The sequence below is a fragment of the Tauraco erythrolophus genome, chromosome 16 (assembly GCF_009769465.1).
Source record: "Tauraco erythrolophus isolate bTauEry1 chromosome 16, bTauEry1.pri, whole genome shotgun sequence".
NCBI classification, from domain to species: Eukaryota; Metazoa; Chordata; class Aves; order Musophagiformes; family Musophagidae; genus Tauraco; species Tauraco erythrolophus.
In genome coordinates this window covers 3,329,302-3,353,898 of record NC_141480.1, presented here as the reverse complement: position 1 = coordinate 3,353,898, position 24,597 = coordinate 3,329,302, and the positions used below count along the sequence as shown (strand labels likewise).

At 53.6% G+C, this 24,597-nt stretch overlaps 1 protein-coding gene across 2 annotated transcripts in view; it reads right to left on the bottom strand.

Moving 5' to 3' along the window:
* JADE2 (jade family PHD finger 2) overlaps positions 1–24,597 on the bottom strand; it is a 74,039-nt gene that overhangs the window by 27,528 nt on the left and 21,914 nt on the right. For both annotated transcript variants that reach the window (XM_086621464.1, XM_086621465.1), the window contains exons 4-5: positions 24,178–24,335; positions 7,100–7,269 (exon numbers count right to left, since the gene is read on the bottom strand). In XM_086621464.1, coding sequence (XP_086477590.1) covers positions 7,100–7,269; positions 24,178–24,335 — 328 coding nt within the window. The remainder of the gene's footprint in view (positions 1–7,099; positions 7,270–24,177; positions 24,336–24,597) is intronic.

The window sequence follows — 24,597 nt, the reverse complement described above, 5'->3', positions numbered from 1 at the left end:
TCTCTTAGTATCTTTGAAAAACTGAGAGCAAAAGGACACCAGGTCCCTGATGGGACAAGGGGTGGTGGCACACAGCACGGGGACCATGGGCTCCTGAGATCCCCTTCCAACTCGGAGACCATCTCTCCAGCTCATCCACCTCAGCAGGCTTCAGACCTGCCTGCCTGGGTCTCTGCCTCTGCAAAGCCGTGCTGAGGATCCTTCCCACCTCGGAAGCTGGGAGAACGAAAGCAATCCAAAGGCAAAAAGCACCGGCTAAGTGCTAAAACTGAGTGTAGGCACCGCCGCGCAGAGGGACACTTCAGGAGAAACACAATTTGGCTCTGAATATGATCAGGAGCTGAGCACCCACACACTCAAGACACCCATGGGGACACCAGCCACCCCTGCCCAAGGCCGGGTGCTCACCCGGGCACGCCAGGTCCCGTCCGAAACACCCTTGCGAAGTCAGAGGATGACAGAGAACCCCCCAAACGCCGCACCGGGCTACCTGGGACTGCTCCAGCCACCTCCCACCCACCTGCCACAGGCACACAGTGCTGGGAGAGGCACCAGTTGTCCATCAATCTGCGATCAACGGGATTTAGAAAAAAACCCTGAACGCAAAGCGAGACCAGTGAAACAAAGAGCGACGCGCGAGCTGAGCATCCGCGGCGAAACTTCGGGATATTTCGGTACAACCACAGCCTGCTGTGTACTTAAAAGATTTACAGGAACCAATTATCAGCCTTTCTGCCACCCATCGGCATCAATTATTGCTCAAATTTTAAGATAATGACAAAATGTTTTAGAAGCCACTTTGTGAGCTGCTCGGCACTGACGGAGCCGTCCCGGAGCACTGCTGATGAAAGCTCCATCCAGTAGCTCCCATCCAGTTTCCAGTGACCATTGCTGGAAACTACCGTGATAACTGCGAGGAATTCATGGAAAGAGCAAAAGATGACATGACATAAAAACTGATTGTGCTGAAAAATGTGGAGGCAAAACGTCTAGTGTCTCACGCTGATCTCCAACCCTGCTAATCTACACCTTAAAACATAATCTACACACGATTAATATATTAATCTATACATTACTCCACACACGCCTTTCCTGCAATATCTGTTTCTAAAAGGAGTTAAATAAGCTCAGCTTTCCCTTCCAGAGGCTCACGGTGTTTTCAGCCCTGCCAACAACTTAAGGAACTGCCACCTGAAAATATTTCTGGATTTCCTTGCTTAAAGATAAGCTTAAAGGCCTGGATTATTTAAGCCTGAATTATTCTTCTTCTTCATCCTTCCCTTCCCTCCAGCCTCCCCGTGCTGCGGCACCCCAGCAAACTGCTGCATCCCACCCGGGCAGGGGCACCACGGCTCCCGCTGCTCCAGGAGCACCCCGGTCAGCGTTGGTGGAGCTGGTCACAGGGGGATGATGCTGTTTACCCAGGAGAAGGGCAGCAGCCCTGCAGACCCACCAAGACCCCCACTGTCCTACAGCCCTGTGGACCTTCCAAGACTCCCACCACGAGCATGGCACCTGTCCACGGGCTGCTCCGGTGCATCTTCCTCCCATTGCCACCCACGGCGTTAATCCCCATCAACGGCGAGGTCATCGAGAACAGCTTCCAGCCCCACATCTATTCCCAGGAGACTTCTACGCTGTTCATCGGTACCTCTAGTAAATACATCTCTTGCTTGTGATATACCACCCAGTAGTGGAGGATTTGCCAGTTCATCTGTCCCGGCACTGAATCCGTCTGCTGCTGAAACAAGCTTATGATCACGAGCTACGTGTGGATGTTTGTTGTGGGCTGCAGTGCAGACGCGATATGAAACAGCTCCAAACTGGCAGGATTTCTTCAAAACAAGAAAAAAAAATGAAATCCAAACAAACAGACCCTGAATTATTAATGAGCTAAGCTTTCCCAAGCAGGGCGAGCCGGGGTGCGGGGGCATGGCAGGGAAGAGGGTGCAGGGGTCCCCTTATGGCTGCAGGCTGGGGGGGAGACACTTGAAAGTGGGAAGCTGGGCTGGTGGTTAAAGGAAATGGATCCCACTACAAAAAGGCCAGACCTCCACACATCCTCCCACCCGCCGGGGCTGAGGAGCATCCCCATGAGGGCATTGCAGCCCCGGGATCCCCCGCACCGGGGGGCAGCGGTCCCCGTCGCAGGGTCGATGCACCAGCACGGAATGGGGCTGCACCTCTGCTGCCATCACAGCACAGGGGGAAATCGCACCTAAAAGTCCTTAAAATTAATGGAAGAGCTTCAAACAACAGCTACTGGGGTGGCTCTGCGCAGCAGATGGAGCCTGGCTGCGTTCAACGGCAGCCTCTGCTCCACTGAGCACACCTTCCCCGGGTTACTCCACCGACTTCGGTTTACTCCACATCTACTTGACCACTCTCACCTCCGCCGAGGGAGGTATCATCTCATTAGTACACAGACATATCTCAAGTATGCAGTGATGAATTCCCCCCGGAGCTTCAAAAGCAATAAATGTGACCTTTGCATGTTCCTGCCATAAAATACCAGGAACACCTCCAGCTCCCAAGATAGAAGCTGTGGTGGGCATATGTGAGCAGCATACACCATATGGATTAAGTCAAGGGAATACTTAGAAACTTCGACTCAGCCTTCAGCAAAATTGATTGCGGCAACGTTTTTAGCAATTTCTTCGAGGATTTTCCGTGTGTTTATGAAGTGCCCATCACCGCAAACGGATCTTTCAGCCTAAGTCTTTGAAGTCTCTCTAGCCCTGCTCCTACAATAGCTTCGGATTTAGTGGAGATCACAAAATGCTGCATAAAATGTTAATATAAAAATGAAGACTTACGGCGTGGCTCCTCTCTAAAAGGAAAGCCCTGTGCTGCCTGGAGCGGCACGTACATAAATCTGGTTCGAGGTTTCATTCAGGCTCCTCCAGACTCACTTTTTTTTTACTATCTCATATTGCAGCAGCACCAAATAAAACATTTAGGAATGCTTAAATATTGACTTCATCCCTAGCGCACAGAAGTTCTTTAAACAGTCCATTTCTACTGAGTACAGCAACAGCTACTGAGGCATCTTGCTGGGGGGTTTAAAACTATTTAAAGCTGTTTTACGTGAAAAACTTTTGCTTTTAGCAACTCTGCCTAACTGAGAGAGGAGCCGGTGGAGCACAGAGCGCTGGAGCTATCTGCAGGTTTATCTGATCTCGGTGATAAAATTCCATCCCTGGGGTGACCTAAAAAGGACTGGAAAAGGCATGTGCTACGTGGATCAACGCCGCCGCGCTAAGCGAGATGGATGATCTCATAGGTGTTTTCCAGCCCTCCTCCCCGCGGCTCCTCAAGCGCCAGTCAGAGATCAGGCTCCTTCTTTGTCATTAAATATTTCGGGAATGACATATTGTGGCCCCAGACTGCCCAGTGACAACAGCTCAGCTAAACACCCAGGAGGAATTTAAACTTCTGCATATCTCTTGATGCTGGGAGATAACTCCTGAACGGGAGGAGAGGCTGCAATTCTCCAGTTAAGTCACGTTAATGATCTCAGAGATTAGCAAAGTTGGTTTGGAAATGTCTGTAGGTCGAGGGCTTCCGTGAGAAAGCACTTTTTATATGGACTGCCTTCCGACCCACCCCCCAGGCAGGCGGCGACCTGGGCACCCAAATCCCACCCCACCTGCACGGCTTCTCCCATATGGGAAGCAGACAGAGCGGAGCTCAGGATGTGACCAGCGACAGATACACTGCGACGGTTTTCCTCTATGTGCACCCAAACCCCATCACTTCCAGGGGCAGGAAAATGCATCCCCCCCACGGAAGCCCATTGCCGGCGCAGCCCTGATGCCCCCCAGCCTCTGGGTCCGGTCCTCCAGGAGCGCCAGGCACCACCGGCACGGGTGATGCGACCGCGGTCCCGCAGCCAGGAGTGCCAGCACCCATCCTGCTCCCTACCTGCCGGACCCCTGGCTCACTGCGGCACCGGGGACGGGTTATTAATCAATGCCACGTGTTTTCCCTTTCAAGTCACTGGAAAAAATGCACTAGCCCTCGCCCTGCGAGGGAAGTCGGCAGGGCTGGGGGATGGAGTGAGATACCAGAATCCTTGGAGCTGAAGCCATACCCGCAGAGGATTTCACATGCCAGAGGCTGGTTTTCAAAGCTGCTCTCTCCCCAGCATATTTAAGGCTCAGGCAGTAATTACAGCGCTCTTCCAGCAACAGAAATGGGCTGGAGACTCAGCTGATGGACAGAGATGCTCTCTGTGTAACCACTGCTGAAATCCCCTGCGCTCGTTATGAGCATCCAGAGCCGGTTGCGGCAGGACGGCTCAGAGGCTTCGCCAGAAACCGTGGTCCCATCCAGCCTGGTGCTGTACAAACACTGCCTAAGGACCGTCCTCGAAAAAAGTGATAAATGACAAAGAGCTGGAGGAAGAAAAACGCAGCTTGTTCGAAACTGCACCGAGGGTGAGCGGCAAAGCACCGCCTGTACCCCACCGCCTGTATCCCAGCGTCGGGTGCGGCTGTGCTCGCGGGGATGCTGCGATGCTGCCCACCCAAGGTGCCTGCAAGGAGCGGGGCGACCGGTGGTACGTGGCCCTGGTGATGCCCAAGCTCCTCTCCCAAACTCAACACACTCCCAAGGCAGCGCCCATTGCCTTATGAAATACGTACAAAGGGGAAGTGGAAACGGAGACAACCCTTCTCTGGAGGCCAGAGACACTTCTGAGGGCCACCCAGCTCTGGAGACGGTGAGGGAAATGCAGCAGGAGATACAGGGTAAGCACGGTGGAGTCGGAAGGACGTCCAGTGTGGTACAAACTGGTTTCTTGGTGCAGAAACAGCAGCTGTGCAATGTTAGGAAGGGTGGATCCTCTGAAAGGTACTTGAGGAGGATTGAGCCACTCAACTTTGCCCAGGAGCACCCTCTGCTCTGCCCAAGGTCTTGACTGTAGCTGACAGTATCTCAAAACCTGGGTGTGCTAACAACAGAGCTGAGGCTGCTAATATAGGACCAGTTAATGAGGGCAAAGTTTCTGCAATTTGCTAGTGATCATAGAATCACAGAATGGTTTGGGTTGGAAGGGACCTTAAAGATCATCCAGTTCCAACCCCCCTGCCATGGGCAGGGACACCTTCCACTACACCAGGTTGCTCAAAGCCCCATCCAACCTGGCCTTGAACACTTCCAGGGATGGGGCAGCCACTTCTCTGGGCAACCTGTGCCAGTGCCTCATCATCCTCAGAGGGAAGAATTTCTTCCTTAGATCTAATCCAAATCTCCCCTCTTTCAGTTTAAAGCCATTGCCCCTTGTCCTGTCACTACACGTCCTTGTCCAAAGCCCCCCTCCAGCTTTCTTGTAGCCCCTTTAGGTACTGGAAGGCTGCTGGAAGGTCTCCCCAGAGCCTTCTCTTCTCCAGGCTGAACAGCCCCAACTCTATCAGTCTGTCTTCATAGCAGGGCTCCAGCCCTCAGATCATCTTCGTGGCCTCCTCTGGACCCGTTCCAGCAGCTCCATGTCCTTCTTGTGTTGGGGTCCCCAGAGCACTGAAGGAGGGGTCTCACAAGAGTGGAGCAGAGGAGGAGGGTCCCCTCCCCTGACCTGCTGGCCACGCTAGTGGTATTATGGGCTCCACAACATTTAGATTACAGGAAATCCAGTATACAGGATACATATAATAGATAATTAGCCAAAATCTAAAAGCAGCCTCTACAACTTTCTCGAGGTCCCAGAGATCGTGGTAACAAAACTTAGTTGTAAATCATGAGCACATCAGAAGAAGGGAGATCTTCTGCAACCAAGACCAGCCAATGTGGTGGCCAAATTCTGATCGTGTTTATGCCCCGTGCGAGCTCCCTGAACTAAATCTTACTGCGATCTTAGTGAATCTCGCCGCAGCTCTTATCCAGCAGCCTGTGAGACTCAGCACCACCTTCCTGTTCCGCAGCACATGATCCCAACTGCTCAACCACTCGATGACATACTTTGTCCCACCCTCGAAAGACTTTTGCAACGGGGAGTAATTCTTCATGTAGGCACGCTTCAGCTTTCACTGACCTCACAATGTGAATGTTTTATTGTGTTGTTATTCTTAATTCTTACCTGTACAGCAGCAGCCACACCACAGCAACCCCGACCTAACAAGGACTGGAAAATCCCTCCTCAGTCTGGCAGGAGTACACACCCACGTGTCTGTGCCAACAAATCTGCCCAGCAGACCGTGAGAAGCACTAGTGCCAATGGTCAAATTCCAAGTCCAGGTACTTGCACTCAACCGAAACGCACTAATGGATGTTAAGAATGTGCAGTGACGTAAGAGCAGTGATGCAGGCAGTGTTATGGTGGGATATTTAGAGACACCTGGGAAAGGAGAGACAACCCAGGAGCAGCATTTCTGAGAATTATACATTTTGACTAGGAAATCTTCTTTCCTCTGTCTCCATCTGCCCAGTTGGCTACCATTGGAGAAATGTTGGAGAAATGCTTTCAGATCTGGCCAGTCAAACGAAGAAGAAACAGGCTCAACACACCCATCCCGACCAACACCTCCTCCTGCAGTACAGATGCTGCAGGGATCAGTACGGGAGATGGTGATGGTCATGCAACCAGAGCGCGGTCATGAGTGCTCTGGATCTATCGGTTTCTTCCCTCTGAAGGTGGTGAGGTAGTGGAACAGGTTTTCCAGAGAAGTTGTGGCTGCCCCATCCCTGGAAGTGTTCAAGGCCTCGTTGGATGAGGCTTTGAGCAACCTGATCTAGTGGAAGGTGTCCCTGTCCATGGCAGGGGGGTTGGAACTAGATGATCTTTAAGTCCTTTCCAATCCAAACCATTCCATGATTCTGTGATCCTGCAAACCAGACCCCTGCTCCCTGGGGCACACTGCACTGTTCCTACCATCACCTGGATTGCCCCGTTCTTCTTGCACCATGTCCCAAAAGCCCTACATGAGCGAGAAGCATTGAGATACACCCAAGATCCTGCACTGCAGCAATCCACACGATCTCTTTTGAAGAGCCTTAGTGAAGACTTCTTCTTCAATGCCTTTTGTTCCATGCAATTACTGAAAAAGCCTGAATGCCCACTCTGAGATGCCCAGGCAAGGAGAAAAACAACCGCAATACTCACCCATCTCCTTGAGCTCCATATTGACAAGTTCCAACCAGCAAGCATCGAGCTCGTCCAGGTCATAGCGGCTCACTCCTTGCAAGTAAGTCCTCGTAGCTTCCGAAATCTCGGAGCCAGGCAGGCTACTCGGTGAAACCTGGGAAGGCGAGTTCTCCAGCTGCGGTATGATCCTGGAAAAAAAGAAGGAGATGTTGAGAAAGAGCTACAACTTGCAAAAGTATCCCCTTTCTTGCCATGGAGAGTGCGACCATGCCGTGTACAAACCCGACTCTTAAGAACAAAAGCAAAATCAGCAAAATCAAAGGGGTTTTGTGCACTCAATGTTGTCTCCTATGCCTCGGATGCTCTGAGGACCAGAACTCAGCACCTTCCCAGAGACTGGTCTGGGCATCTTATGTGATGGTTTGAGTCGGGCTGCATCGAAACAAGCTGATTTTCAGAAGACGCTGAGCACAGCCTGGCTGCCAGCTCCCCTTCCCAGAACTTCAAATCTGCAGTTTGTGCTCTTCCCAGTGTCCCAGAAAAAGCAGCGTGGGCAGGTGGCAATGCGGCGACATGGCTCCGGCATCGTGCCCGCTGCTGAGGGCCAGCGTGCATCCCACCGCAGCGTGGCTCCGGCTCCCACTGGGCTGCCTTCCCACACAGCCCCACGACCACCAGCCTCAGGCTGCCAACAGGAGGGGAAGGAGCAGCCTGGGAACCAGGAATTTGGTTTTTGACCTGTGCCTCCACTTGCCTCAATCTATTCTTCCCTGCAGACCGGTGGCCTAACACCAATCCCTTCAGAAATAAAACCAGTACTGGGAAAGCACCGAGCATGCGGCTCTGCGCTGGGCTCTCCGCAGGAACACCCAATTCCCCCGCACACCATGCGAAATTAAGCCATTTTCCCATTTTGCCTGGCTCCTTTCTTCCTCCTCATCTTGCGTTACTACCAGCCTGGTGGCAGCATCTTCCTACGTATTTGGATTCTCCAGTCAAATAACTCAACCTATGGCTGCAGCCACCAGCTTCAACCTCATGTTGTCCCCTCTGATGTTAGAGGGTCTTTTCTCCCCATGGGAGACGCTCACGCAGGAACACCACGTCAGGGCAGAAACAGCCTGTTTGGGAGAAATACATTATCCTGCCTGTGAAAACGGGAAATTTGATGTGGAAAGCACATGCCAGCACAGGACCAGGGCCGTTAAACAGCGATGCGCTTGCCCAGGAGCCAGTGGTCCTACTGGAGAGGAGGGACCGTGACACCAACCCATCCCCACTCCATGGCCGCAAAGGGGCATCCCACATCCCCAAAAAGGCAGGATGCACCCGAGCTATGGGATAAACCTGTGGACAGGGCTACGGCAAGGGCTTCTGCTCACCACACTGCCGACCCAGCTCCTCGCACGCCGCGGGCAGGACGGTGGCACGCAGGCGCTGGCTTTGGCACCACCACGTGCTCTGTGCCCGCTGAACGTGAGTCGTTGCTCAGCGGGTGAATCCAAGTGCCACGCTCTGTCCTAGTTACATTCAGAAACATGAGCTTGGCCAGTGCCTTCTCGCCGCCGTGCCCTGTCCGCAGAGCTCAGCGGGAGCAGAGGTGTCTGCCCAGTCTCTCCAGAGGTCTCCCAGGACTGGAGGCAGCCCCAGCTCTGCCAGTGCTTTCCCTCTCGCCCAGCCCAGGACCTGACTGCTGGAATGATGAGTTATAGTTTGGTGACCAGAAGACGTTCAGCTTCACGTGCTGCCCTCTCCCCAGGCGGTCTTGGCCGAGTTCTCCGCTTCCAGCCCCACTGCACCAGTGAACTAATGGGCTCGTGCTGAGAGCTGGTCCCAGCATGGGTCTGTGGCAGCTTTCCTCTACCTACAGCAATAGTTTTCCCATTCATCTATGGAAATTAACTCTTTACGTGAGAAAAATGAGGTCCAATGGATACAACAGTCCAAATACTGGTAGTTAACAGTGACTCCTCCAGCCACTAACTCCTCAGAAACAACTACTGCTGATTTACCAGGGCACAACAGAGATCAGACCCTAATCCCGAGCCGCTCAGACAAGATGCCCGACCCACTCCGTGCAGGCACCCACTCCCCAGGGCATCACTCTCAGGCAGAGCCACCCCTGATTTAAAACACCCTCCACCCATGCCCCTGCGACTGAGCCCCACGCTGCGGCTGCAGGATGCCTCCAGCGTGCCATAGACTTCAGTGCCGCACTGGCAGGCTCGGCAACGGAGAACATCCCACGGCGGACTGCGGGATTTGTTCCGAGCGCTCTCTAATCGCAGCCGCAGGGATGGGGAGAGGAGCTGCCTCATCTGCTGCAGAGTCCCTGCACAGAGAGCGAACAGGCGCTGGCTGTCAGCTCCTCTGCCTCTTCTTGGCAACTCTGCAGCAATATGCACGACACTTGCCATGCACACGTCAACGGTGTCATGCCTAATGACATGCAAGCAGAGGACGAGTTGGAAATGAGAAGCAGCCGGTGGTGCCAGCTGACAGATCCCTGCAAAGTTGGGAGCTGGAGCTCGCTGCAGTATTTGCACAGCTCACGTTTCCTCCCCAAAATATCACCTCCTGGCGCAAATGTCAACACAGAGAGACGCTGCAAAGAAACAAACAAGCAAACGGCAACCCACCGCAGCACGCCAGCCCCTTCCAAGCAGCTTCTCGAAGCGAAGCCTGAGGATCCAGACCTCCTCTTGCACCAGCACCAACTGGGAAGCCCGTTGGTCCCCGCAAGACTTTTATCTGCCTTCTGTCCTGATATGTGACTTAACGTCAGAGCATCAAGTGCCTCGTGCTCCGTGATGTGTCCGGGGCAAAGCCATCGTGTCCATCACGTAACCGGCTGAACCGTGGTACCAGATGCTCCAAGGTCTGTGAGCATCAAGGGAAGAAATTTGGGCAGAGCTGCCCTCGGGAACAGGATCCTACCTGCCTTGCCCAAGGTTGGGAAGGAAATCTGCGGCAGGCCAGGAAAACGAACCTGGAGTTTCTCCAGCTCCAGAGACATAGTTTAATTGCTGTCCTCTGCAGTCACAACCGTTGGAGGAATTTCCAGAGTCACCAGCGGGAGAGGCAATAATTTGATTGCTTGGAGAGGGAAACATGAAGAAAGGGTTCTTCTTGCCTCTTTGGCCTTACTTTCCTCACCAGTAATCAAAAACAGGGATGTGCCCCAATGCCCCGAGGACATCTCCAAATCCCAGCTCAGGATCTGAAAACAACCCCATGAAAAGACAGCTCTCAGAGAGTCCCCAGATTTTAAAACGAGCTCACTGTAATCTAGGACAGGGCTTGGGGACTCAGTAACATCTGTATTTAACGCAGACAGCAGTGATAACACTGGAACAATGCCTGCTCTGATCAGGCTTCAGGACTCTCATCTAAGAAGCTCCCAACTCCCCAAAATATAGAGGAGCTGCTGGCGCAACGTTGGTCCAAAGTCTGACCCTCTCCTTCCCACGAGCCCAGGTCCAGCATGGCTTTGCACAGCGCCAGGTCCCAGGCGGACCCACAGTGCTCCTGCAGGAGAAAGCCTCAAAATCGAGAAAAAAAAAAATCAATCAGTCAACTGTGATGAGCATTCCTCTTGGAAAAAGCTGCCTGAGCAGGCAGGAGGACGTCTCAGGTTCAGGCATTGGTGATCCCACAGGAATCAACCCTCCTTTCTTATTTCTAGTCTTGCTTTCTAGTTTTCCTCTCCTATTGCAGCCTCAGGCGTGGTGGGGAAGATGCAGGACTTCTTACCTGCTTCAGGATGGCCAGACACTGCCCGCAGTGCGGGATGTGGGTGATAAGGTGCCCACTGCTGTTGCTGAGGCCGTGGTGGGCAGTAGGTGCCCGGAGGAGTTTGGCAATACACAGAGACACGCTCAAGGAGATGGTTTTCTAAAGACTAGTGAAAATACCTGTTCCTCACCCTCGGTGAGAGCTGGCAGTGCAGTCGTGCTGTGCCCTGGCATCTGCCTTGGCCTGGGAGAGTGCCCGCACACCCTCCTGCTGACGGCACCAATGTAGCCGCCCAGGTGCTCCATTGATTTTTCCTTTCTCGGAGAGAAAGCAAGAGTCAAGCTCTTAATTACCTCAATTACGAGTTTTCCCATTTCCCTTTATCTGTATTGAAGAGCTTCTGTTGGCTTGCTCAGAAAATTCTCTCCTTTTCAAAAAAAGCAGAAGTAAACTGCTCTCGTGAGACCCCCCTGCAGTGCTGCGTTCAGCTCTGGGGACAACAACACAAGAAGGACATGGAGCTGTTGGAGCGGGTCCAGAGGAGGTCATGAAGATGATCCGAGGGCAGGAGCACCTCTGCTATGGAGACAGGCTGAGAGAGTTGGGGCTGTTCAGCCTGGAGAAGAGAACGCTCCAGGGAGACCTTCCAGCACCTAAAGGGGCTACAAGAAAGCTGGAGGGGGGCTTTTGACAAGTGACAGGACAAGGGGCAATGGCTTTAAACTGAAGAGGGGAGATTTCGATTAGAGATAAGGAAGAAATTCTTCCCTCTGAGGGTGGTGAGGCACTGACACAGGTTGGCCAGAGAAGTTGTGGCTGCCCCATCCCTGGAAGTGTTCAAGGCCAGGTTGGATGAGGCTTTGGGCAACCTGGTGTAGTGGAAGGTGTCCCTGCCCATGGCAGGGGGGTTGGAACTGGATGATCTTTAAGGTCCCTTCCAACCCAAACCATTCTGTGATTCTATGATCATGGAGGCAAAGCCTCTGCCAAGTGCTGAACCACTTGCAGAAGCTCAATTATGCTGGAGGAGCATTTGCTCCTTTATTTATCCAGGCAGCCAGAGACATGGCATTTAAAAAAAATAAATCTGTATCAATCAAGGGTTTCTTTAAATGAAGGGCTGAAAATTAGGATCAGCTTGAAAAGCACAACAAACCTGAGGCCATTAGTCTGAAAGTGGGTATTAAGGGCACTTGAGGAAAACGAGTAAGTGGACCCCAACACTCTTGAGGATCACATCTATCCCTGGAGAAGATTACGTGGCAATAAAATATACACAGCAAATTCCCATGGTTAATCATCTCTGTAAACTGAATGCTTCGCTTGGCTGAAGGGAGAAGGCATTTTTTTCTATATGCTCCCTTTTAATATACGAGATAGAAATAATTTATCTTGTGCAGTGCTTCTCCTCTGAAAATACTTAATTTTATTACGAGGAAGGCTTTAGTCAGTCATCTTTTCTTTACCTACGTTCCAGTCTAAATTAGTCTTGTCCAGTGCCCATAAATAAATCAGCTTAGGAAAGTCAGTGGAAAGATAACCCTGCCAGCAACCTTCAGCAGACGCTGATACTGTTCTTACCGCCAGCTCCGCTCGCCGGGGAATTCTCCTGCGGCACACGATGACTTTAAAAAGGCCATTTAAAGGGATGATTTTCATTTTCTGTTTTTTAAAATAGTATCTAGCAGGCCATTCAGACCAGATGCCCAATCTTCTTATAAACTTAAGCTAATAGATTTTATATGTGCTATTGCTCCTCAATAGTGGAGCGGAATTTAACACGTTAATAAAAGAGCCTGGTGGCACAAGGGTGAAGGACACGGCTGCAGACGGTGGTGGACGGTCAGGGTAAGGAGCTGCAATCCACAAACAAGGTTTTGTGACCCTCGGTGTACCCTGGCCCAGCTCTACTGATCGTGTTACACCGACTTACTCCACTTTTATGGCTTCTAGTAAAGTCTGTAAAACCATGAGCCAAAAACTATATTCCCAAAGCTGGGTTAAAGAAGAAAGGGAATGCCAAGAAGATATTGAATAGTTTAAGTTTTAAATTAACTGGCCTGATGTTTAGACCAGTATGTAAGCTGGCTAGATGAGTCTAAAAGCATCGTTAGGATGCATGTCTCGGTGCTAACGGGTGCCTGTGCACTTCACCACTCCAGTCCTCGACTGGAGATGCTCCAGGTAACATCAGGAGGACGTCAGCCACCAGCACAGGGTGCTCGAGAGCCCACAGCCCTGTGGGCAACCCTGCTCTCCTCCCTGGCACAAGCCACTGGCAGGAGATCTGAAACCAGAGACCCAGCACCCTGCGGGAGGGACCACTGGGACCTGGCACCTTCCAATACGTCCTCCTGCGTGACGGACCAGAGAAAGGGCTGGAGGCACCTGGTCCCGGGGAGGACAGCGGTGACACGGCGTGTCCAGGCAGGCCACTGGCACCAAACACTTTCATTGGAAAACAAACAAGAACCTCAGCAGAATCAAAGCCCTGTGTTCAGTGGGCACTGCTGGGACCACTTTGTTCAGAAGAGTAAGAATTTGCAGTTTTTTCTTGTTGGCTGTCAGAGTCAAAACCCCTCAAGATTTGGCAACAGCCTTTGTGAATCCACAAAAATTCATATGGATGTAACAGAGCTCAGTCCAGGGGTCAAAGGTTGGTCCAAGAAGGGGAACATGCGGTGGCTGTCCGGTCTGGTGGCCTGGTCTGCCACACTCTGCTTTGTGCCATTCGTAGGCTGCCCTGTAACAAGCACATTTCTGGCAAAAAAAGGTGACAGAGGTAACATAACATCAGCCCTTCCTGTGTACATCCATGCTCACACAAGCAGCCCAGAGAAACCCTGTGGTTCACCACCACCAAGGCCGATGGGCACAATGGCTGGCTGGGCTGGCACTACCCTCTGGTGTAACTTAAACCGTTAGCAAACTGCTTGTCCCAAAAACCTACGCAGGTGCTGAACCCTTGGTTCGGCTCTGAAGCTCTCGTTTGGCTTCTTGCTGCTGTTTGAGGGGAACAAAGCAGCTGGATTTGGCTCCAGGAGGATCCACCAAGCTCCTGTAACAGGAGCACCCATGCCCAGAAGGCATCCCCTGACCCCACGGACTCCAGCGTCCAGGCTCAGCCCCGTGAAGGTCCCTTTGTGCTCCCCAAGCGGCACCCGGGATGCTCAGGAAGGGGTTAATGCTGCTTGCAGCAGTGTCCTGCCCTCCGGGTACCAGCAGCCAGTGAGTGTGGCTGCGGGTGACGTAATGCCTGGGTGGCTGCGCAGGCTGCACACCCCATCCCTCCTGCGCTGGAGATGCGTCAGGGACCCCAGGATGTACTGGGGACCCCAGGATGTGTTATGGACCCTGGGATGTGCCAGGGACCCCGGGGATGTACCGGGGACCCCGGCATCCTCCGCCAAGCAGGGACCAGCCCAGGACAGAATGGCTCAGCTGCACCCAGCATCCCTTTAGCTGTTGTTTTTTCCAGCTGAACCCCAGACACTCGGTGCTTTCCAAGTAGCGAATAATAAAAATGATCATTACCAGCTTTTAAAAACCCCTCGGCGATGGGGAGGGTACAGCCACCGGTGCTGTGCAGCTCCGCAGGGTGCAGCCCCGGCACCGTGCACACGTCTCGGCTCGGAAACTCCTTCTGGCTCCAGGACTGGCCAGAGTCTCGCTGTTTGGGTTTGGAAATCCCCCCGTGACAATCCCATTTCTGTGCAAAACACAGGCAGGTTCTGGAAGTTTTACAGAAATGCAGCTGAAGGTCCACACTGCAATTAACAGGTGCAGTAAGAAAAAAGCACCGTTTTCCCCTCCCCATCTAAAATCTCCTCCGGTAACAGCTTGTAACCAGAATGAGCCCTTCCAGGCCTCTGGAATAATGTAATCCTCTAGGGAGAAAGTGATTCACTCTTCTTTGATGTGTTAAAAAGAGGAAAACAAGTGAACAGGAGGCACTAAACAGCCATCTTGTTAAACCCAGACAGCTTTTCCAATTCCGGAGCTGTTTATCACCATATAAAAAGCCTGATCCTCAGCAGACTCGATGAAGACCAGAGCATCCATGTCCCCGTCTTTCTCACGTTTATACTCCAGCCTAAATCTCCCCGAGATTTAGCTCAACAAATGAATTATTCAAGTCTAAATTCTGATTCAGTGCCCAGAAAATAATTTCAATGCGGACGGGAGAAGGGACCTGGGTAACCAAGCGCCCAGGTGCAGCGCTGGGATGTTGCAGAGCAGCATCCAGCTTCCCGAGGCGGAGGAGAGACCGGGCACCATGTCACAGCGGGGCTCACCCGCACAACTCCCGTGCAACAAGGAAAACCACGGCTGCACAGCCAGGCAGCAGTTTGCTGGTGGGCTGGTTGGAACAACAGAACGCAGATGTTTTTCTGGTTGACTAGACAAAAGCAGCGCCTGGGCAGAGAGCAAAACACACACGCATAATTTCTGACGCTGTGCAAGGATTCGTATTTCTTTCCTCCTCTCCCCTCTGTGCTGTTCAGCCCGAACAGCAGCATCGAAGGCAGCAGGAGGGGGCTCTGACCCGCTGCTCTTCTGGCTCCGAAACCCAACAAAACACAGCGGCTCTCAACCGAGGATGCTCAGGGAACATCTGCTCCACTGGACAAGCAGGGCAGAGCCAGTGCCAGCACCCATGGGTGCTTCTCCCAGAGCCCTGCTGACCTATCAGGTGGCCCTGCAGAGCCCTGTGCCACATGCCAACCTCCTCCAAGCCCAGCCAGCAGGTCACTAGTACTCTGCTCATTTCCATTTAAGCAATATATATCTTGGAACTGCTACTAGGGAAGCCAGGGAGACTTGAGTGTATGTTTTCTGGATATAAAAAGATGAAAAACGCTTCTTTGTGTAACTTAAGCCAAGCTACTAATGTTAAAGCATCTGGATTTAATGATCTCAGCCAGATAATGTTTCCACAATTATTTCAGCAACACAAACAGCTCCACTGTATTTCTATCCACCTACGCACGGGGAGCAGAGGCTACGAGCGATGGCAGCAGCTCTGCACCTGCTGTGGTCTGAGCCGGGGCTGCGAGCACGAGCCACGGCAGGTCCGGAACTGGCCAAATCCCCCCGACCCTGCTGCTAACGGAGCTGAGCATCAGAAAGCTCAAAATACAGACAAGGGCACAAAGACAACTATTCCTGCGACCAGCACGGTGCCATCACATGCGTCTCCTTACAGAAAACCAACCCAAGGAAAGCAAAGCTTTGAGGAATTTGAAAAGGCAGCACCCAGCCTTTTTTAATGGGTTTTGAACCACGGCACCAGCGCTGAACCCTGAAAGGCAGGAGAAGAGTTTTGACGCCGAGTCATGTGAAGCAGCACACAGCCCATCCCACAAAACCAGGAGGGATCCGTCTGCGTCCTGCAGCACCCACAAACTGCTACAGCAGCTGCGCTCGTTTGGGTGCATTTTCCAGATCTTCTTCAAGTGCATTGAAGAAAACCCACCAACCAGTTCCTCTCCAGCTCACCACGGTGCTGGGCACATGGTAACGCTCACTTCCCAGCAATGCAGGCTTCACCTAAATTCCACAGATTATCCACAGTGGCAGCAAGAACTGAGTAGCTATTCCTGCTGCTGGGCTGTCCTGGTTCTCCCACCACTCTGAAGAGCACTTAAGAGTAATAGTTTCTTGTCCTGTTCAACGGGGACATGAGCTGCACTGAATCACTACGAAGTGATTTAATTACTGCTGCGGTTGCGAGCAGCAGCGATCAGATCTGCTACGGTTTGCCTGACTAGACACTAAATCCATGGTTCTGGATGGAGAGCGGAGTGATGGAGCGAGATGCGGAGGCTCCTGAGGCTGCACCGAGCCCCAGCCCGCCCCGAGCGCCGCAAACCTCGTTACCGAGCAGTGGGAACCAAGCCCACTCGTTCCATCATTTACTGCTGAAAACCACTTGACTTTCTGTGTGCCTGATCCAGTATAAACCACGGGCATCACCGGGAAGATCAGCAAATATTTAAAATAAAAGTCCGAGTGGTTGGGTGCTGGGTAAGAACGGGCTGGATTAACATGTTTCCCGTCGCAAACCGACAAAAGTGAGGACTTGCTGAAAGCCCAGAGGAGAACCTGTTGAGCAGATTGCAAACCAGAAACGACTACAAGTAACAGAGAAAACCAGACTTATTCCTTTGCAAAGCACTCCCAGCACGGGGCCCGAGCTAACAACCCTCGGCAGTGCCGGTACCACCTTTCATGCTGCCCAGACCCCCCGAACCACCGAACCGCAGCTGCTGTCGAGGCCACACACCTCATCCTGAACCAGATACCTAAAGACCTGCAGGGCAGACCACCCCGCAAACCCATCCCTCCCCACCGCCTGAGGGGCCACGGGCTGCCCGAGCAGATCCCACCGGACACCTCCCTTTCCCAGCGGCAGGGCTGTGGAGGGAACTCATTGATGTTACATCCTGGGGGTTTTTCACTGCCCTGCATCAGTGCCGCTGGCCAGACCGTCCTCACCACGGCCTGGCATCACCCCAGGGGTCCCTGGCAGCGCACGGAACAGACAGCGAGCTTTCCTCTTCCCGCGCTCCCACATCCCGGGGCTTGTGATCCGAACATTGAGGCCTAGGGCAGTTGGGATTTTTATTTCTTTTGATCAAAGCAGAGTGTCAGATCTTGAAAGGGAAGTGTATATCTATTTCTGAAGCGTAGCAGAATCTGGGCATATTTTAGGGCAGGCAGCCACAGAATGGGGGTAACTGACCCAAGAAATAGCCCTCTGTAAAATCGCCAGCGTGCCATCTGCGAGCCCCAAACTCACACATTTTTCATGATGAGCTGGAGGGAAGGAGAAAAAAAAAAAAGAAAAAAAGGATCATGTTAAAAAAAAAAAAAAGCTCTGCTGCAAAAAATACACAAACTGCTGCAGAATCCTGCCTGCCCCTTCTGCAGCAAAGCCCAAGGGAAGCTGCTGATGAGTCAACAGCCAGGCTGCGCCGCCGACCGAGGCAAGGAAGTCCAATCCCAACACTCGAGAACAAAGTGTGCTGGTTCATCCAGTACATGCTGAGAACGAAGCCTCGGAAAGCCGTCCCCGGGCTGGGAGCCGCGCTGCTGCAAGGATACAGCCTGGCCGCCGGCCAGGGCTCCCGCTGCCCGCGGAGGCAGAGGGAGAGGCGAAGTCCAGGCACTGCCGGGCCGTTCGCATCGTGCCACCCCGCTGCCAGGCCAGCCTGGCCGCGGCTCCTCGGTGCCACCGCGCTCCACGCCGTGGCCCATGTCACTCCCGGCGTTGTTTTCTCCCTGCGCTGGAATTGCTTCCTCCCTGCACTGGGTGTTCTGGATGCAGCGTCCAGCCCTGCTGGGATGAGCCACGGTGTCTGCTCACCGGAAGCAGAGGGGGAGGAGGGCAAGGGCATGTCCCAGTCTGACATTCATCACTGGTGCACCAGTTACTTCCCCTCCCTGCCCGGTACATTCATCTCGTGCTCCGTGTCCCTCCTCTCGCTCCCTTTTGCAATGGCATCGCAAAACCACGACAGGAACATCCCTGTCAACAACTCTGCACCCTCGCAAAGAGCTGCTGGACCTCCTGGAGATGCTGGGGCAACGCCTTATGGGACTGAAGTCCACTAAAGAGCAACACAGCTGGAAGGAGACGGAATGCTGGGTAGCTCCACATCACGATCCGGGCACAGCCAGCCCCGCGCCTGCACCAGCCCGACACGTGCCCAGCAGCACAGCAAGGAGCTGCTTTACCTGCCTGTGTGGCTGTCAGAGGAGGGAGACCACAGGAGACCCAAGGGAGGAGGACAGGACAGTGACATTGGCACCGTGCCGACACAGCAGACGGCATTTGCGCTGGTGCCACCGCCATCGCCCAGTCGGTACTCGCAGAGGTTGCGCCCTCCCATTGCCACCGCGCTGTTTTCTGCTAAAACAGGGCCACAGCAGCGATGCAAGGATAGATCTGCAACGCCAAGAAGATCTGGGAAGCCTGCCAGCAAGGAGCAGCCTTCCTGCTCGTCCTCCCACTGTGCGCAAATTCACAGGAAACAGAATCTACAGCACATACTAATGTGGCTTAATGCGAGATCCAAGAGCCACCTCTCGATCCTCCCCGCATCCCTGTCAGCCTGGAGAAGGAGCCGCGTGCCAAAAATGTTAAATCATTAAATAAAGGAGGAATTAAAACCTATACAGGTGCATAAAATCCCACGTAGGTGCTGCTGCTTTACGGAGGGATGCTCTGCCGAGCCAGCTCAACGCACCGCCGTGCATGGCACCGGCATCGCCGCCGGTGGGTAGGGACAAGCCCAGGCCGGGTCCCTGCACACCCGCTCTGCAAAAGGGGCTTCACAGCCTCCCATGAGCATCCATGGCAAACCTGCAAGGCCCACTTTCCTCTTGGGTGCATCACAGTGTGACTCTGCGAAGACAAAGCTCATCCAAAGCTTCTCTCTCTCATTTACAAGAGGAGTGGTACCCACAGCCCCGATGCTCCGAGACCGTTGCAACAACTCTTCCTGCTGATTTACCTGGCTTAATCCTTTAACTCAAACCACACTGAGATGGTCCATGCTGATTGCATCCAGCACCCAACTGTGCCCCCACACCAGACTGGGATCTCATATCTGGCTCTACCACTGACTCACGGTGGAAATCTCTGTGCCTCAGTTTACCCAATTGTAAAATAACTGTAGAGCTCGCACAGGGGCTGTAAGGCTCGTCTGGTTCTGGAAAGTCAAAGGAGATGCTTTGGCCATGGGCTCTAACAGAGGTGGGATGTAGTGTCACCTCTGGGATGTAGTGTCACTAGTGAGACGTAGCGCCATCGCCACCCACATCCCAGAACGGATAACCCGGACACGCACGGGCAGAGGATGCCAACCTGCTGCTCGCTGCCTGTCGGAAGGGAAACTCGCCTCGATTCCTCATTCCCCTGCTCTCATCCGACTGCAAGCAGCTTTTCTCGCCACGCTCGGGCCCTTCAAGCTCTAGGTGATTCTCAGGCACAGCACCGTACAAAATAAAACCCTTTTCAGCAGCGATGAGCCAGAAACGATTGCGGCGAGGAAACAGCTGATCCCCTGCGCTGCCTGATAACCCCAGAGCACGGGTGGCCAGTGGCAGTGCCCGCACCTCCCGGGACACCGAGCCAAGAGACACGGCACCTCTTCCCCCACCGCTTTCCTCGCCACTGCCCTGCGACTTGTGCTCCCCTAGGAAGGACCTGGGGCTTTAAGGTGGATCTCAGCGGAGGCATTTTGAGACAGCTGCTTTCTGGGGAAAGCATTCCTTAAAATACAGCTCTTTCCTTCTGCCTCACCCCCAGCTTTTGACATTTCAAGAGCTCCAGAAAAATAAAACGTTTCAAAAAAAAATCTAATTTTCAGCTTCGGAGGCACAAAACCCAGAGGCGAGGAGGAAGAGCTGGTTTCCAAGCGCCCAGGCAGGAGATGAAAAGAGCAGCAGCGGCGGCTGCTCGGAGGCGAGAGCCACCTCCGGGGTGGGAAGCGACTCTCACACCCTCCGTGGCAAAACCCGCTCCGTGCCCATTGCTCAGCCCAGGAACCGGAGCCCCGGGGCTGCAGGACGAGGGGCTGAGTTTTATTTTGCAGGCAGTGCCCGTCTGCTCTCCAGCTCCCGGGGCTGGAGGGACATCTCCCCTGCCTCCCTCTAGGAATTTCACATGGAAATGGCTGTCAGGAGTGACAACAGGTCCCACTGAGGCACCTGCTCACTGCTGCCGGGATGGAGACAGGGGCAAATTAAAGCAATTAAACCAGAGAGGTAAACGGAGCTGTAAGGCCTTTCAGCGCTGCTCTCTTTAGGCAGATGAAATAGAGAACAACGAAATGGTTTGGGTTGGAAGGGACCTCAAAGATCATCCAGTTCCAACCCTCTGCCATGGGCAGGGACACCTTCCACTACTCCAGGTTGCTCAAAGCCTCATCCAACCTGGCCTTGAACACTTCCAGGGATAGGGCAGCCACAACTTCTCTGGGCAACCTGTTCCAGTGCCTCACCACCCTCAGAGGGAAGAATTTCTTCCTTAGATCTAATCCAAATCTGCCCTCTTTCAGTTTAAAGCCATTGCCCCGTGTCCTGTCACTACACACTCTTGTCAAAAGTCCCTCTCCAGCTTTCTTGTAGGCCCTTTAGGTACCGGAAGGCTGCTGGAAGGTCTCCCTGGAGCCTTCTCTTCTCCAGGCTGAACAATCCCAACTCTCTCAATCTGTCTCTATAGGAAATACAGTCATCTCTTGTGAAAAAATACTTGACATTTCTCCAAAGGAGGGCAAGCTGCGCGAGGGAGCTCTTTAGTCTTCACCTGTCCCCGACAGTCCAAACGCTGCTCTCTCCATCCCCGACTCTCGCATCGGTGACCCAAGTGGAACACGGGGAGGGCAGGGATGCTGTCGGAGGCAGAACTGCTCGGGAGCAGCACGCTTGTCTCTGTGGTGCCTTCTGGTGTGCGTGTGGAGAGATGCTGTCCTGATTAACAAAGAATCCGGCAGCATTACTGCTTGTCCCCCCGGGACGTGCATCATGGCCACAAACCAGGTGCGACCATTAACGCTGCTGTGAAACGCGCTCCTCATTCCGCTCACATCACACCAGCGAAGGCCAAGGATCCTGAACAAGCTGAAGTCCAAGGACAAAGCACTCTGGGTCACGTTCGATGTCCTGCCAGCAAAGAGGGACGGTTCAGACAGAGGAGACATGATGCTGGACAGACAGACAGAGCAACAAGAGAGGAAAGACCTCCGAGGAAGCAAAGGCTGTGGGCAAACAGCACGATGTCACGGCAGCCTGGGAAGAGCAGCACGGGATGAGCCGGGCATGTCACAAGCTGGAGAGGCTGCAGAAATCCACCTGGGATTAGCTGATGGAGCCACTAATGAGCATCTTCGAGAGGTCATGGAGAACAGGTCAGATTTCAGAAGACCAGAAGAAGACATACATTATCTGCCTTTAAAAATAAAACTCAGGGAAAACCACTGAAGCACATAAATAAGGAATCTGTACGAATGCATGCAGTAAATAACACGGGATAAGAACCATCCAGCATGGGCTGGCACCTCCATGGTGGGTGGACAGGAGAGGAGCACATGGGACCCATCATGACTTCACAAGGCTTCAAGGCTGCCCATCAGGAGCTGCTGGCTGGTGTCCGTGGGCCGTGCCGAGACCTCTGCGAGGCCAGGCTCCTCGCGCAGACACGGGGTACACCTGCTCGGTCTGCTGAGCTTAACTCCAACGAAGGGGAAGCCACGAACCCAGTAGAGAGCAAGACTTCAACCCAAAACTGTGTTGAGAAATTGAAGGAAGAGCTGGAAGTGTTGCAAGAGGCAATTCATCAAGGATTACGGAACAGCACCCAGCTTGAGAATTATCAAACGAGCAAAACAACCCCAAGAATTAGGGAATTCTTCACAGGAGGATCTGACGGTGGAAGTGAAACCCAAGCTCCATGTAAGCAGGCAGCACCAGGCTGTGGTGGGGTGTCTGATGTCCCCTCCAAAGCCCGTGGGCATGTCCCAGTGGTGACACGGGCAAAACTAGGGGAAGCCTGGAAGATGTTGACAAAAACGTTCACAACTCCAGCAAACACCTTTGATGGAAGCTGAAAATGAACAGATCTGTTCAGTCCAGAGGAGAGAGGACTGAGGAGGCACGATAGTAGTCAAAAAAAACATGAAAGATATCAGGAAAGAGCTGATACCAGAGCGGGACAGGGTGGGACGGGGAGCTGGGGGGTGACGTGCACCAGGCTTTAGGAGCATCCCTGCGCGGGAACAGGCAGCACTGGCAGAGCTGCCCCCGGGACCCCCACAAACGAGGGCTTGGAGAAAAGCAGCGGGGCACATCCGCAGCCTGCCCCGTGCCCAGCACCCTGGCTCAGAGGCTGGGGTGCCAAACCCCAGCCGACGGCAGGCCGGGAAGCGGCGTGGCGGGCAGCCTGGCAGCCCGCTGCTCAGGCTGGTTTACACGGGCACTGCCAGCCCAGGCAGCGCCAAGAGATCACTTTTCAGCTGGAAATAGCACCGGCGCGAGCCCTCAGCTGGGGAGCAGAGCACTTGCGAGCCCAGACTGCGGTCAGCTCTCAAAGACAACTAAAAAAGATATTCCACACACAGGGCTTTTTTTCCCCCCTCTCGTTTTTTTTTTTTTCCTGGATTTTTTTTTTTTTTCCCAAGGATTAAATCAACTCAACAGCCCCCTTTACAACTTCCCCTTTTGATGTGTTCAGACTCATTAAAGTTTTATTTTTTTCTCTGTTTTTCCCCAGGGGACGAGGGCGAGCGCACACAAAAGTTTCGAGCGCACACAAAAGTTTCGTTCCGAAGCGAAGCGGGGTCGGCAGCTGCAGCGGCAGCTGCTCCGGCTGTGGGACATGTGGAGCCTCCACCAGGCTTCCCACCGTGCCCGAACCCCAAACCCCCCGGCAACACGCCTCCTCCCGCAGCCCTGGCATCACGCCGGCACGACGCTTTCGCGGGACGCGCGAGCCACGAGGTGAGCGGGGCGAGAGCTGCCAAGCTCCTGCAAACCCGGCGAGTTTTTGGGTCTGACCCCACAAGTTTTGGGGTCCCTTCCCAATCCGCCCGGCTCCCCCCACCGGCAGCATCAGCCTTTCCCCAGCGGCTTCAGCCATCACCCTGGGATAACCCCCGGCGCACGACGAACGGGTAGCAGCTCCCCCACGTTTCTTTTCCACCCGAGCAGCTGTTTAAGTGTCTATTTTAAAACTCAGTTCCCTATTTTAAAACAGCTAACGAGACACCGATCTAGGCCGATAGACCTTGTCTCTACAAGGTCTGGGAGATGCTCGTCTATTGGCTGGGCTCCTCCTTCCCAAGCCCCGAATCTCGGCATGCCTGTCACGTTTCCAACACGCACAAACAGCTTACGTGGTAAAGAGGGAAGTTTTTAATCTAAGGGCCAACTCCTGCTTCCCTGCTGTGAAACACCGGCGGCACAGCCACGTGTTTCTAGATGGAGATGCATCAAGCAGCCAGGCAGGGGATGACGTTCTGGGTGGTTTTCTGTTGGTATTTTTTAATCCTCCCTTTGATTTTAGCAGGTCTTTTTTTAAAATTCCCCACCCAAGAGCAAACAAGGAGCTGGCTTGACTGGCACAGCTCCTTGCTGCTGCCTGAGAGAAGTCAGGCACGCATGGAGGGGGACTTTCAGAAAGCCACTGCCCATGGCAGAATGCGGCAGGAGTTCCCCATGCACCTCTGGGCAAGCCCAGCATCCCTGCATCCCTTTTACGTGCTCTCCGAGACGGTGCGCACCCCATCAAAGCAGTGGGGACCCCACGGAGAGGAACTCACAGAGGGGATCAGGCAGAGGGGACCCCACTCACTGACCTGACCACAGGCTCGGGGATGGCCTCGGCACTCGCTGGCACCTGGACACCCTTCTCCCACTCCTGCCTCCAGGGATCGGCCAGAACGTAGTACTCGTCGGGGCTCAGCTGGAAGGAGTCGGGGATCTTCATGGCTGTTATCAGATCCGTACGGAAAACCTGCAGCGGAAAAAAAAACCACATCCAAGAGGCAGGGTGAAGGGGTCTGGCAGAGGCTGGGTGCACGCGTGCCCGGGGAGAGTGCCCGAGGGAGCCCGTCCCCAAGGGACGGGGCAGCAGGTGCCTGTGGCCCCAACGGTACAGCTTCAGGGTGTCATTTTAGGGCAACTCCAGGGTGAGGTTTGGGCAGCAGAACCAGGTGCACAGGCCAAGCACCGCTGAGAGCCCAAGTCCCCACAGCTGCAGCCCCTCCGAGGCTCCC